This window comes from Gouania willdenowi, chromosome 8, assembly GCF_900634775.1.
Source record: "Gouania willdenowi chromosome 8, fGouWil2.1, whole genome shotgun sequence".
Classification (NCBI taxonomy): domain Eukaryota; kingdom Metazoa; phylum Chordata; class Actinopteri; order Blenniiformes; family Gobiesocidae; genus Gouania; species Gouania willdenowi.
The window spans coordinates 27449046-27462300 of NC_041051.1; the positions used below are offsets into that span (position 1 = coordinate 27449046).

General features: G+C 41.0%; 1 protein-coding gene across 3 annotated transcripts in view; it reads right to left on the minus strand.

Annotated features, from left to right (window-relative positions):
• The window catches only part of usp43b (ubiquitin specific peptidase 43b), an 87785-nt gene that overhangs the window by 50000 nt on the left and 24530 nt on the right, over positions 1–13255 (minus strand). For all 3 annotated transcript variants that reach the window (XR_003674688.1, XM_028456027.1, XM_028456028.1), the window contains one exon: positions 1891–1994. Coding sequence is in view for 2 of the 3 variants with exons in the window: in XM_028456027.1 (XP_028311828.1) it covers positions 1891–1994 (104 nt within the window). In the remaining variant the exon portion in view is untranslated. The remainder of the gene's footprint in view (positions 1–1890; positions 1995–13255) is intronic.

Sequence of the window (13255 nt, forward strand, 5' to 3'; positions counted from 1 at the left end):
CTAGTGCCCATAACTCACACCGGCGCGGCAGGCCACCGCGGAGACCACCCCAAGGAAACCTGGAGACGGGACAAGCACCAAGCCACACCCGAAGAGAAGAAGCACCCCCACGCCCCGCCAGGCTGACACCACACAAAGAGAGCACCCCCCAGAGACCCACCATGCCCGACTGCACCACCCTGATGTTTTTCTGCTCTACACGGCAGCACAGCCTTCAACAGAGGGGTCCGGCCCCCACCCAACCTTGGTGCATATATGTGTATGTGGTCCATTAGCTCCAGAGGGTGGAGGTGGTGGTCATGTTGAGGTGTGATTAAAATCGGAGTGATTGGTACGACAAATGACTCTATTCCTGAAGGCACAGCTGGAAATATAATTATGGCTATAACTTCCTATCCAGTATAAAAGTGGTGGTTGAATAGATAACGGCAGCTGTTCTTAAAGTAAGTTAGTGATTTTGTTAATAAGATAATGTAAATAAAGGTAGTGATCTTTGCACTTCCATTGTAAGAGCTGGGCTAATCAAGACATGTTCTCTTCTAAGAGTGAGGAGGACTTGACAGCAAAGTTTGAACACACTTTTAAGCATTTTAAACATACATGTTAAATGAGCAGTTGTGTATGTTTAAAATGCTTTTGATCCCACTTAGCGAATGCCATAAAGACTCCATTCTCAGCTTGGTGCCTCAGACGGATGTAGTCAAAACATGGAAAATGAAATGCCCATTTGATTTTTGTAGGACTGATGACTGAAAGTCGTCCTGCTGCGTGTAAAGGCAAAAAAACAACAACAACAAGGACCATCATCAGGAAGAAGATTGTGAGAGTGAAAAGAAAAGTGCTCGACAATGGGAACAGTTAACTATCGTAATTATTTCAGCACAAAGGTCAGCCTCTAAATGAGTAGCTTTTCTGAAGGGACCTTTGTTTTCCCACAGAGGAATGAAGGGCATGGAAGTGTGCACTTTATCATCAGGCCTTTTCAAAAGTGCAGCTCCTGTCAGCTTAGTAATTATAAGGTTGTGTCTGCGTGTGTGTGTGTGTGTGTGTGAGTGTGTGTCCATAACATCAGTCATTACATTTTATAGGAGGCAGCAGTGTTGGGGTCAATTATAAATGTAATCGCGTAATTGATAATTAATTACAATTATGGTGTAATTAGAATTGTAATTTCAATAATAGGTTACCGTCTTAATCTTAATTAAATTATAATTGAGTTCAGATAAATGACTTTGTAATTGTAATTGACATGAAAAATCTATAAAAATTGTCAATTATAATTTAACGCAAAACTGGGAAACGTTACAGTTCTACGTACAGTTGTACACATGTGTAGTTAACAATTGTTAAATATGTCTCATATGAAGCTTTCCCACGTTTTACCATTAAAAAAAACAATATTTTCATTGATTAGGAAACCTAATGAGGTAATAAACAGATAGGAAAGAAATTAGACGATAGATATTTGTTTATAGCGTATTTTACAGCTGATTTAGAACCCATTATTATAAGAGATGCTAACAGATGCTAACACAAGAGGAAGGCTAACTTTGATTAGGTTTTTATTTCAGGCTTAGTAATTGTGATTAATTGTAATTGAATTGAAGTAATTGAGAGCGTAATTGTAATTGACTTTCTGAGGACAGAACATTATTGTAATTTAATTGTAATTGGAAAAAACTGTGGCAACTGTAACCGAAATTGAATTGTAATTGAACATGGGTAATTTAAAGCGTAATTGTAACTGAAAAATGTAACTGACCCCAACCCTGGTAGGCAGGTATGTTTAGTCTAAAACACACATGATATCCAAACACGAACCAAGAAAAACCTGCTAAAGCCTAAAATTGTTGCTGATTTTCCCAATGATTGTCGTTCGTGCAGACTCACTTGTACTGGGCCTGGAACAGTTCCTGGACAAAGCTGTGCTGGACACCAGGCTTCTGGGCTTGTATCAGCTCAGGACACGACACCTCCGCATCGCCGCCAACATCCTGCAGCACAGAGCAGAGGAGCAGAACACCCGTGAGCCACTCTCACAAACAGCTTGTCAACAGTCATCAGTGACAGAGGAAACTTTGGACAGCTCTTTCAGCACTTTCTTTTTTCTAGGGTTGTTTTCTTTTTTTGTTTTAGCAACAAAGTCCTGCATTTAGAAGGAGTGGGAAGCATTGACCTAGACCAAACTCCCTGGGAGGGCCTGGGATTTTCTCTTTTATCTACTCACCTCACCTCACAGTGGGGAGAATGACCTTGGATAGAGATAAAAGAAAAAGCTTAAGAATAGAGTTATCGCTGAAACACTTTGAAGGTCAAAGAGCTAACGTTGCTAGATGGCACACAGAGAAAAACACTTGTGAGAAAAACAACAGAACAATAATTGGATAATTTTTTGAACTGTATATGTACATTCTAATGAACCTGTATGGGGCAGGTACAGTATGTAAATTGAAAGTTTGAACAATCTGCAGCGACAGATGTGATAAGGCTTTTCCCAGGTTACTCCAGATCACAGACTGGCTGCTGTTGTTACTGTCTGTCATTGTGGATGACTAGTTTAGATCTGATCAAAGTGTAACATTGCTAACCCAAAAAATTAAAATGTAACTGGGCTCATCACCTTTTACCACCAGAGAGCAAATTCCTACTTGTAGCCCTAACTTTCGTCAAAAAACCCCAAACTATACTCATAAACTAGAAATCAAAAGCTAATATTAATATTCCACAATAGACAACCCTCAATTCCAAACGACACTCACATACATTCTAGAGAATTAACCCGGGGTGGTCCTTCTGGGCTGGAGCTGTTGGTGGGCTTGTGAGGTGGTAGTAAATATTGACTTTACAATGATTTTGCTTCAATGATATACATTCATTTAGCCTCATTCATAAGGCCAAAGTTGAAAAAGTTCTGTTTCCTCGCTTCTTCACTATTCCACATTTTGTAAAATGTGAGGGGGCACACGACTCCTCCTGACAATCCTCGCTCCTCTGGTGCCCCTTTGGCCGGGCAGGGTGCCTCGTCCCTGGGTAGAGTCCTGGCTGGCGAGGGCTGGAAGTCTCTTCCATTGATTTTCCTAAAGTCCTTGGAAATGTCTGAATATGTGCATCATACAGTCCGAATTGCACACACTGGAAGCCCTAAAAAGTTGGTATTTCCCTCTACCAGGGGTAACCTCGGTCAGTGGGAGTGGGCGTCTAGAGAAACGCCTACTCATTAGGGCTGCTCGATTATAGAAAGATAATAATAATTATTATTGAGCCCCACCTTCTTTGGCAGATTGCCAGAATGCACCGCGACTGAGCAAAAAGAACCAATCAGAAGCAGGATTGTGTTTGATGGGCTGTCTGACAGCAGTTGCTCCCAGGCCCCGTGCCTTTCCTGGAGCTAGAGTGCCATCTTTTTTACAGTGTATGGTCTGGAGGAGTAGAAAATGGAATTGGTTACTTTTCTGCTTGAAAGGTAATTACTGCTGCTTGATTTACATTATGTTTGATTTGTAATTGTTACACTAGAACTCTGTGGTGCATGTGTTGTTCATGTGCGCACAGCAGCCTCCGTGGGAGCTGCTGTAAGTGACACTGTGTTGCTGCTGCTGCTGAGGTGTGTGCACATTGAGAGAGAGAAGAGCTGCAGTAATATGCTTTTAACAGAGCATGTTATATTACTGTGATGTTGCTGTCTAGCTAACTTTAGCTTGTTAGCTCCTCTGAGGGAGGGACTTTGGAAAGTTTGGAGGCAGGGCAAGAGAGCAGCGGGGAGGGAGGGGAAGAGAGCGATCTGAAAGTTGCGGACTGCACCTTTAAAGTTTAATCAAAGGTGTTTTCTCCTCAGTTCAAGTTCTACAATCGAGCTTACGTACAAAGGTTAGTTGTTATTTTGGTTTCGTTTTCACTTGCTAAGTTAAACATTCCACTGCTATCTTAATGAAGCGATAAGAGAGTAACACTGAGGCCAACCAGCAGATTTAGGAGGTCTTATCACCTCTTGGAAAAATCCATGCCTGGCGCTGCCTGTGGATGCACGGCAAGGTGTTAACAGCAGCTCTCAACGATGTGAACATCTAGGAGCTGATGAACAGGGACAGCTTACACGCCTGATGATGTTCTAAACAGATCAAACTGATCGTGGCAGGAAATCTATTTCCACTGAGAGACCTGAGACAGCTGCCAGACTGTGAAATTTGTTACAGGTTGTGAAGTATGACGGAGGAGGGGGAGGAGAGGGGGGGATTCATCTCCATCCTGCCATGGACAGCTGTGAAAGTGAGATGCTATCTTTGAAATTGCTTGTCAGCGTAAATGCCAATGTTAGCCCGAAAAAAATGAAACTAAAGAGGAAATGACAGCGAGACAGAAAAGATGCGAGGAGATAATTTTACACTTTACAGGTAACACCAAACGTGTTGGTGGTACCCGAGAAAGATTTCATCATCGACATCATTGATCTTCATTCCTATCTGCCTTTGTGTGCTAATGATTGAATAACGGCTAATGAACAGTAGCTCATTAGCTACCCGCTTCCAAAATGGCAGAGTCACTTTCAATTAGCTCCGGTGCCATTATCACATATTGTGAACTTGTCTGTACAAGTGAGGTAGAAAGACGGTGCCAGAAGTAATTAGCTCGTAGCTAATCTAGCGATTGTCATCATTTTAGTTGGGCTTGCTTTGTTGTAAGACTTGATTCAAACACGGTGGATTGTTGGAGCGGTAAACGTTGTGATCGGTGTCATGAAAGAAAAAAAACTGCAGTGTTTTCTTGTGTTGGACGGTTAGACAAAGGATATTATAGCCCAGAGATCACCAAAGAGTCCCTCAACCCCAAAGCCACTTTCTTTCTGTTGAATACTAATGTATTTTGGTATGAAGTGTTGTTGTTTGATACTGGTCCAACTCTCAACAATTTAGTCAAAGTATTTCAGGGTTTAATTACTCTTTAAATACTAAAATTTCATGATTTCACTTTAATTAGAGGGAAAGATAATAAGGAAGGCAAACAGTTTCACCTCCTCCATGAACCGCCACCTTAACGTGGTGGAGGGGTTTGAGTACCCGAATGATCCTGGGAGCTATGTTGTTGGGGGCTTAATGTCCCTGGTAGGGTCTCCCAAGGCAAACAGGTCCCAGGTGACGGGTCCGACTAAGAGCGGTTCAATAGCCATATATGAAAAATAAAAATCAAAGGCAGTTCACGTCGCCCGGATTGGCGCTACCGGGGCCCCACCTTGGAGCCAGGCCCGGGGTTGGGGCTTGAGTGCGAGTGCCTGGTGGCCGGGGCTTTGCCCACGGGCCCCGGCCGGGCAGAGCCCGAAAGGACGACGTGGGCCCGCCCTCCCGTAGGCCCACCACCCGCAGGAGGGATCATATGAGGCCGGTGCAGTGTGGATCGGGCAGTCGTCCAGGGCGGGGGCCTTGGCGATCTGATCCCCGGCTACAGAAGCTAGCGTTAGGGACGTGGTTAGAGATAGGGTGAGAAGCTCAGTCATTCGGGAGGGGCTCAAAGTAGAGTCGCTGCTCCTCCGCATCGAGAAGAGCCAGATGAGGTGGCTCGGGCACCTAATTAGGATGCCCCCTGAACGCCTCCCTAGTGAGGCGTTCAGGGCACGTCCCTGCGGAAGGAGGCCCCGGGGAAGACCCAGGACACGCTGGAGAGACTATGTCTCTCGGCTGGCCTGGGAACGTCTCGGGGTCCCCCCGGAAGAGCTGGAGGAAGTGGCCGGGGAGAGGGAAGTCTGGGCCTCCCTACTGAGGATGCTGCCCCCGCGACCCGGAAACGGCTAAGCGGGAGAAGATGGATGGATGGATGGAACAGTTTCATTTTCATTACATTTCATAAAATAAGTCCCTATTTTACTAACCACTAACAAACAACTTTTAAGTAATAGTAAAACATGTAAAATGTAACAATTATGTCATATTTTACAAAAATCCACCCTGCGTTTTTGAAAATATATCATATTATATATAACATACCACTGATCATACAACAAATGTCTGTAACACTTAAAAACATTAATCCTAATGTTTCAGTGAAAACAAAACATTCAAAGATGCGTAATTTAATACAAAAACTTTATTAGCAGTATTTCATTCCATGTAGACAATTACTGACATCAGCCTCTCCAATGACTAAATGACTAAAATCAAAGCTATCGAGTGCTAATTTTCTGGATATGCAAAGTTTGAGATTGTTCTCTGCAAGCTTCAATGACCACAGGAAGGAATGTGCTAAAGCAAGGACAGAATTAAACTCTAAATCCCTCGCCCCGGCACCCCAGAGGGCTGTAATTGATTTCTGGGATTTAGATAAATGAAAAGATACAGCCGGCATCTGAGAGGTGGACTAGAGGCAGGAGGCCGGCTGCTTACTCAGCAGCATCAGCATGAGGGCAGAGCTCACCAAGATGTGATTTTTCTTCTTCCTCCTCCTAGTTGACTGGAGAAGGAAGACAGAGTGATGGAGAGGGCCAGACACAGTAATCAGATTGTTGAGCTACCGGCGGCCCCAAAAATAATTATTTTGTTCAAACAAAGAATAGCAGCTGATTTTCTGCAGGTGAATAATGTTCCTGTTGGGAAATAAACACAATGTTGGAGTTGTTTAAAACTATAAATAGCTATTTTCTCGTGTAATTCAATTCAGTTTGATGAAACATAAGCTAATACGAGACCAGGTAGATTCTTAACATAAGGGAAGATGATGTTTAGATCATAAAGACCCAATTGTTTTTTTTTGAATAAAAGTGTTTGATGATATTTTGTAAAGCTTGAAATATGAATACTCATGTCACAACAGGTATAAAGCTGTAGTCCCGAATCCTTTTAACAAATACAAAAAACAAACTGTTAGGCAGACGGTCGTTTAAGCAACGGCAAAATATATGATACAAAAAATAATAATAATAATTATAATCATGGACTGGTTTCAACCAAAAAACTGTAATCATCTTCTTAGCCACCAACACCTGTATTCTAAATAAGTACATGTTTGGTTTATTTAAATAATCAGGGGCGGGCACTCCAAAGACAAAAGCCAGCAGGTCACTTTCAATATAAGTGTGTAAAATATTTGAAATTTCAACCCTAATTTCCTCCCAGAATTTTTTTAATTTAGGATAGTCCCAGAAAATGTGCGTGTGGTCTCCAACCTGATCGCAGATTCTCCAACATTGGTTTGTTGTATTCTTATCAAATTTGGAAATTATAAAAGGAGTTTTAAAATATCTAGTATTTACTTTCCAAGCTAAATCTTTCCAAGTTGGACTGCTGGTCAATCTGTGCCCACTTTCACACACTTGTTCTACAATTTGGTCTTCAATCACAATGTTCATCTCCAGTTCCCACTTTCCCTTTGTCTCCAGAGATCCCCCCTCCACACTCGCCTGCAGACATTTATATATGTTTGACACCAATCTTTCACATTTTTGTTTCTTATGAAGATTAATTAGAAAACCTAGTTCAGAAGGCTGCTTTTTAAGGGAAAACCACTCTTTGTGTGATGACGTAACTTCTCAGCTGCAGAAACCTATAAAAATCTGTTGAATTCGGCCCCAAGACCCAATTATCAAAGAAAGAAATACTGGGATTAGGGCTGGGCGATATGGACCAAAACTCATATCTCAATATTTTTTCCTCAAAATGGCAATATATGATAAAGCTAAATAATTTTCATTCAAATAAAGTCTGACCAGAAAGACAACTCTGCATAATATGTGTCACTTTTGTCTTTTTCTCTTATAAGGGACAGCTCGTGTGAGTGAGTTCTGTAGAAGGTCTGGGTTAAGGATCGCTCAGAAATCCATCCAACTGTGCTTTTTATGCTTTTCTGAGAAGTAGCAAAGGCAGCGTCTCCTACAACGAGTATTTTGATACAAAATAAGATATATAAAATATGTATATCGATATACGCAATAAAGTAATTTTCTATATCTCCAAAAAAGAAAACTTGATATATCTTGAATCTTGATACATCTCCCAGCTCTAACTGGGATACATGATAATTATGCAACAAATAAGTTTAGATACATAAAATATATTTTCTTAATTAAAAAAATATGAAATATTCTATAAAATTTTATATATAAAATTAAATTAAATCAAATGTATCATTATCGATAAAATGAAATGAAATAAAATAAAACCATATGTTGTGTTGAGCACTTTTGTGGTTTCTGAATTGAATGTAGACAAGGGAATCACCAACACAGCTGAAAGTTTTTGTCAAAGATTGTTGGCTTGGGGACATCATGACGTCTTACCTTAGTTTTAAAACCTGAATATATATGTTTTTCTGTCCCACCACAGCTGCTTTTAATCATTCTCACCCAAAAGAAAATGTTTCAGGGAGTGATTCATCTTTCCAACTAGTTGTTCTGTAAGGAAAAATCAGGCACTCTCACTGCACTGTAGTGAAATTCCAGGAAGTAAGCCCTCCTCAGAGACCACCCGTCTCATCCTGATGGGTTTTCTGGGACATTGGGGTGGATGGTAAAGAGAAGGATGGGGGGTGTATTCTCAGTAATGGTCCATGATGTGAATAATTTAAACAAGCCGTAGAAACACACAGGGATGGACATGAGGAAGCTCTACAGCGCAGTGTGATTGTGGCGAACAAACCCCAACAGAACACAAATCCCTGTGAGGACCGTAACATGAAGCCAGACCCAAGGTGTGTGGCAGCTGCAAAGACCGCAAAGCAGTCATCGATACAGACCGATGGAGAAAACGCCAAAGTGAAGAGTTATTGTGTAGGCAGTGTATCTGCTGACACACAGAGCATGATGCTGATGCTGAACTACAACCTCCAGAGAGGCTGCTTTAGGTGGTGGTGATGGTGGTGAAGGGGGGGGGGGTATTGTTTGTCCGGGCATATAAAGTGCACAGACAAGAACTGACCCCTGGATTGTAACTTAATACTTAGGATAAAAGCTTCAGTCTGCTCCAGTTGACAGAAGGAGAATTTACAACTATCCACAAAAAAAACATAGTAGAAAACATTGAAGAGACAGAAAGGGTAAGCAGCACTGGTGTCAAAACAGTGGCCATTTAATCATTAAAGTCTGTGTAAAGCAGAAATAAAAACATGTGTCATTGACCACTGAGCCAAATTTGAAAGATGAAAAAAAATATATAAAATTAGGTCTCAAAATCATGTAAAAACAAGCACTTTTCCCTGCTCTGAGACCATGGGGGCGTGTCAGTTAGAGGCGCTGGAACCACACGCGGAAAAGGCACCGCCTCCGTGTATTAACCCTATGGGAGTGTACTGTGTCTATGGGAGAGAGCAGTGTGAAAGCAGCTCCAGCGTCAATAGTGCTTCCAAAAATGCTTGGATCGGGCCAAATGAGGTGTCACCGGAAAAGTCCGAATATGTGCATCCCTCCTGGGTAGAGTCAAAACCTCTAGAGGAGAAAAACAAAATCGCACTGTATAAAAGTGCTCATTTCATGAAAAATGTGGCGCCAGTGGACGCTTTTTATTCCCTGAATAGTCTGAATACGTGGTTTGTTTTCGGCTAGGGGCCGAATTGCGCCCGCAGAAGTTTGGTGTGCTTCAGCAGCAGGGTCGGGTTTATGCTAATGATGGCTCTGTTACGTAACGCGGCCCTGATTTCTGACCCGAACATTAAATCCTGAACACGGAAATTTGAAACACAGTTTGTGAAGCCTAGCTCCACAATTACATTCTAAATGGTTGAATGGCTTCGCACATGTTTCAAGAAATACATTTATGACCCATTTAATGTGTTTAGAAGAAAATGTCAGAATTTGCTTTACACGGTCTTTAATCAGGAAGGGAAAAAACGACAAATAAATAAAAGCTTATTCAAGAACAACCAAATGAAAATGGCCAAACCTACTGGCCAAAAAAAATCTGAACAATGTCAACAGGAAATGATGAGGATGAGAAGACAGTGGCAGAGCTGTCACTCACTAATGTACTATATACAACCAACTCAATGAGTATATACTGTCTACTATATACTATAAGTATGATTAGGATGGTGACCGTTCCAACTGAAGTATACTTCCAAGTTTTCCAAGATGCATTTTGAACCTACGACAAAAAGCTGAAGCACACTGAGGCTAAATATCTCTGTTGATTCTCCACCTTTGAAAGTTGTGAAAGCAGAAAGTCACCAAGTAGAATATTAACATCTGTCATTTGCTCTATAAAACTTGCGTATACACATGTCATTCCGACGTTTTGGAGATTTTCGGAAAACCGCCATTAAAACTTCTGGTTAGCAGCTTCAAACCCATGATTCATTTCATGAATAATAACCATAATATAACAATATACCCAACACAGACCCTGAGAATAAAGGTTTGTCCATTTTAAAACCAGTATTGTTTGAATGTTACACCACCATAATGGATACAGGCGTACAATAACACGTTTGGCATATTCATGTTTTTTTATCCATCGAATAAGTATTTCTACTTTTTTTTTTAATCATAAGATCAGTGTCAGATTCACCAAGCTGTCACCACTGGGTGAATCAGTCTAATGACAGTTGAGTAAAATAAAAAAAAATAGACTTGACTTGTTTAACTGTGAACAGTTATTTTCTAGGTCGTAGATGAGAAGCTGTTTGCCCAACTAAATATTAACGTACCATTATAGAGGAACACTGTTGGGCTTAAATGGATCAGTGACCACGGCTGTGAGCATCGTCTGGAAATGTACAGATGTGTCACACGTCTTTGATCCGTTGCCACATGTTCAACTTTGAAGGTCATCACCGCCCTCCCTGAAGGCTGCTCTGTGAGCGAAATACTGAATCCCCCTCTGGCCTTTGAGCATCCAGACCCGTGCTGTGAACCCACAGCTACAAAACACACAGACAGCATGATTAATCTCTCCCACAGCATAAATTGGTCAGGGTTCTCACCAGGAATTTTGCACAGCGTGGGGGGGGGCGTGGCTAACTCTCTGAGGGCCAAATTTTGTAAAGTACATAAAGCTAAAGTTGTTCTTTTAAAGCCAAAAGTTATTTGTTGAATCGGTGAAGGTGATGATGAATTTAGTTAGAGTTACTCATGCTTGATATATATATATATATATATATATATATATATATATATATATATATATATATATATATACTGTATATATATGTAGGTCCTCCACTAATAAATACTCACAGACACTGTACAAGACAAGACAGACAAGAAGACAAGAAATAAGCTCTCACATAACTTTTTATGTTTAAATGAGGGCAAATCTGAGCTCATTCTTTTCGGCACTCAAGCCCACTCAGTACTGTTCCAGTCTCTCGTCCCCCGCACTGTCATCAGAAACCTTGGTGTAAATTTGGACACAAACCTGAGCTTTCACAAGCAAATTAATTCTGCAGTTAAGGCAAGCTTTTTCCAGCTTCGCCTTCTCGCAAAAGTCAAGCCTTTCCTCAGCCGCTCCGACCTGGAAAAAACTATTCATGCATTCATCAGGTCACGATTGGATTACTGCAACGCATGTATTTGGATTTTGGACTCAATCAGACCTCCATACACAGATTACAACTTCTGCAAAATGCTGCTGCTCGGCTCCTCTCGCAAACATGACCATATCACTCCTGTCCTTTACTCCCTGCATTGGCTCCCAGTCCTTTTCAGAATCCAGTAAACCTTTGCTTTTTGTTTTCAGTTCCATCCATGGCCTCGCACCTGCGTATTTATGTGAGACTTTGACCCCTCACCAGCCGAGCAGAGCCCTACGTTCTGCCCAGCACCACCTGCTTGAGGTGCCCAGGTCATGTTACAAACAGTGGGGTGATCGTGCTTTTGCTCAATTTTAAAAGACGTATATTGTGGGACCTGCAGTAACATTGGGACCGCTATGGACATGCCCCCTCACAGACACACTTATTATTTTTGTTATTTTTCTATTGTTTTATTTGAAGTGGAGGATGCACACAGTAGAGCTTTAATCTGGCTGAAAAAAGAAGACCTGAACCGGCCTGAATGAAGCTGACGTCTCTTTAAGACTGTATTCATATCCGTGCGTGTGCATGTAGAATGATCCTTTGCGAGTGATAAACATGACAAGAAGCTTCATGTGCCACTATGCGCTACGTCCAGTTAAAGCACACTGTTTATATTGGACGGTAACTATGGGTTACAAAGCAGCATGCGAGCAAATGGCCTGAAATAAATAGATGGTGCGGCTGATATACATGATTCTCAGTTATGCAGATTAAAAAGAGTTTAAACAACCAATGCACACCTGGAAGTCCCTTTTGTTTCCAAGATTGCAACAATTATTACAATGGTACCGATTAAAAAAGGAAAAAACAGAAAGTCCCCACTACGCTGCTGAAAACGCACCGTAGGGGGCGACATCACTCCGTAGGTGTTACTTCATAGAGCGAAGGGCTACCAGTTAAAAAAGCACTTCTTAAATACTAACAGTTCACAGTTTCACTTCAATTAGAGCGTAGTATAGTAAGTTAGGCTAGCAGTAACGTAAAAAGAAAGGGAATGTTGCGGTTTCAACATGAAACACTTTATTTCTCTTAATTTATGCAATAGTTTCATTTTTATTACATTTCATAAAAAATCATTATGTTTCTATTTTACTAGCCACTAACAAACAACCTTTAAGTAATCCTGAAACAAGGAAAATATAACAATTATGTCATATTTTACAAAAATCCACCTTGCATTTTTGAAAATGTATATTATATATAACATGCCACTGACCATACGCTAAATCTCTGCAACACTTAAAAATATTGGTCCCATTGTTTCAGTGACAATAATCATTTAAAGATTTTTAATTTAATACAAAAAACTTTATTAGCAGTATTTCATTCTACAAAGTACTAATTACATCTGTTATATGTAAAATCAGATTTTAGATGGAGCTCATTGATGACTAGAGCTCCTGAGGGCCCCTCACATGGTCCATGAGGGATACCCACGGGCACTGATACCCTACGCTCAACAGCGCTGACGAGAACCTTGTTGGTCCCAAAAAAAATATTTCTGAATGTGACAGAGAAACTCTTTCTTTGTCAAGGAAAAACTTTAAAAAAAAAAAAAAAAAAATCAACCTTCATAGAGCTAATCAGGATTGATTTACTGACTTACAAGCCGACTTGTGCTGCATGGTTTGCCTTTGTCCTGAGTCATGCTGTTATACTTTATTTGTTCTCCCACAACCTTGAACAAGACGAGCTAATACGAAAGAAAGTGCCAGGAACAGCTGTCATCATATTCGAGCAGTGACAAAGCTTCTCACTGAGGGTC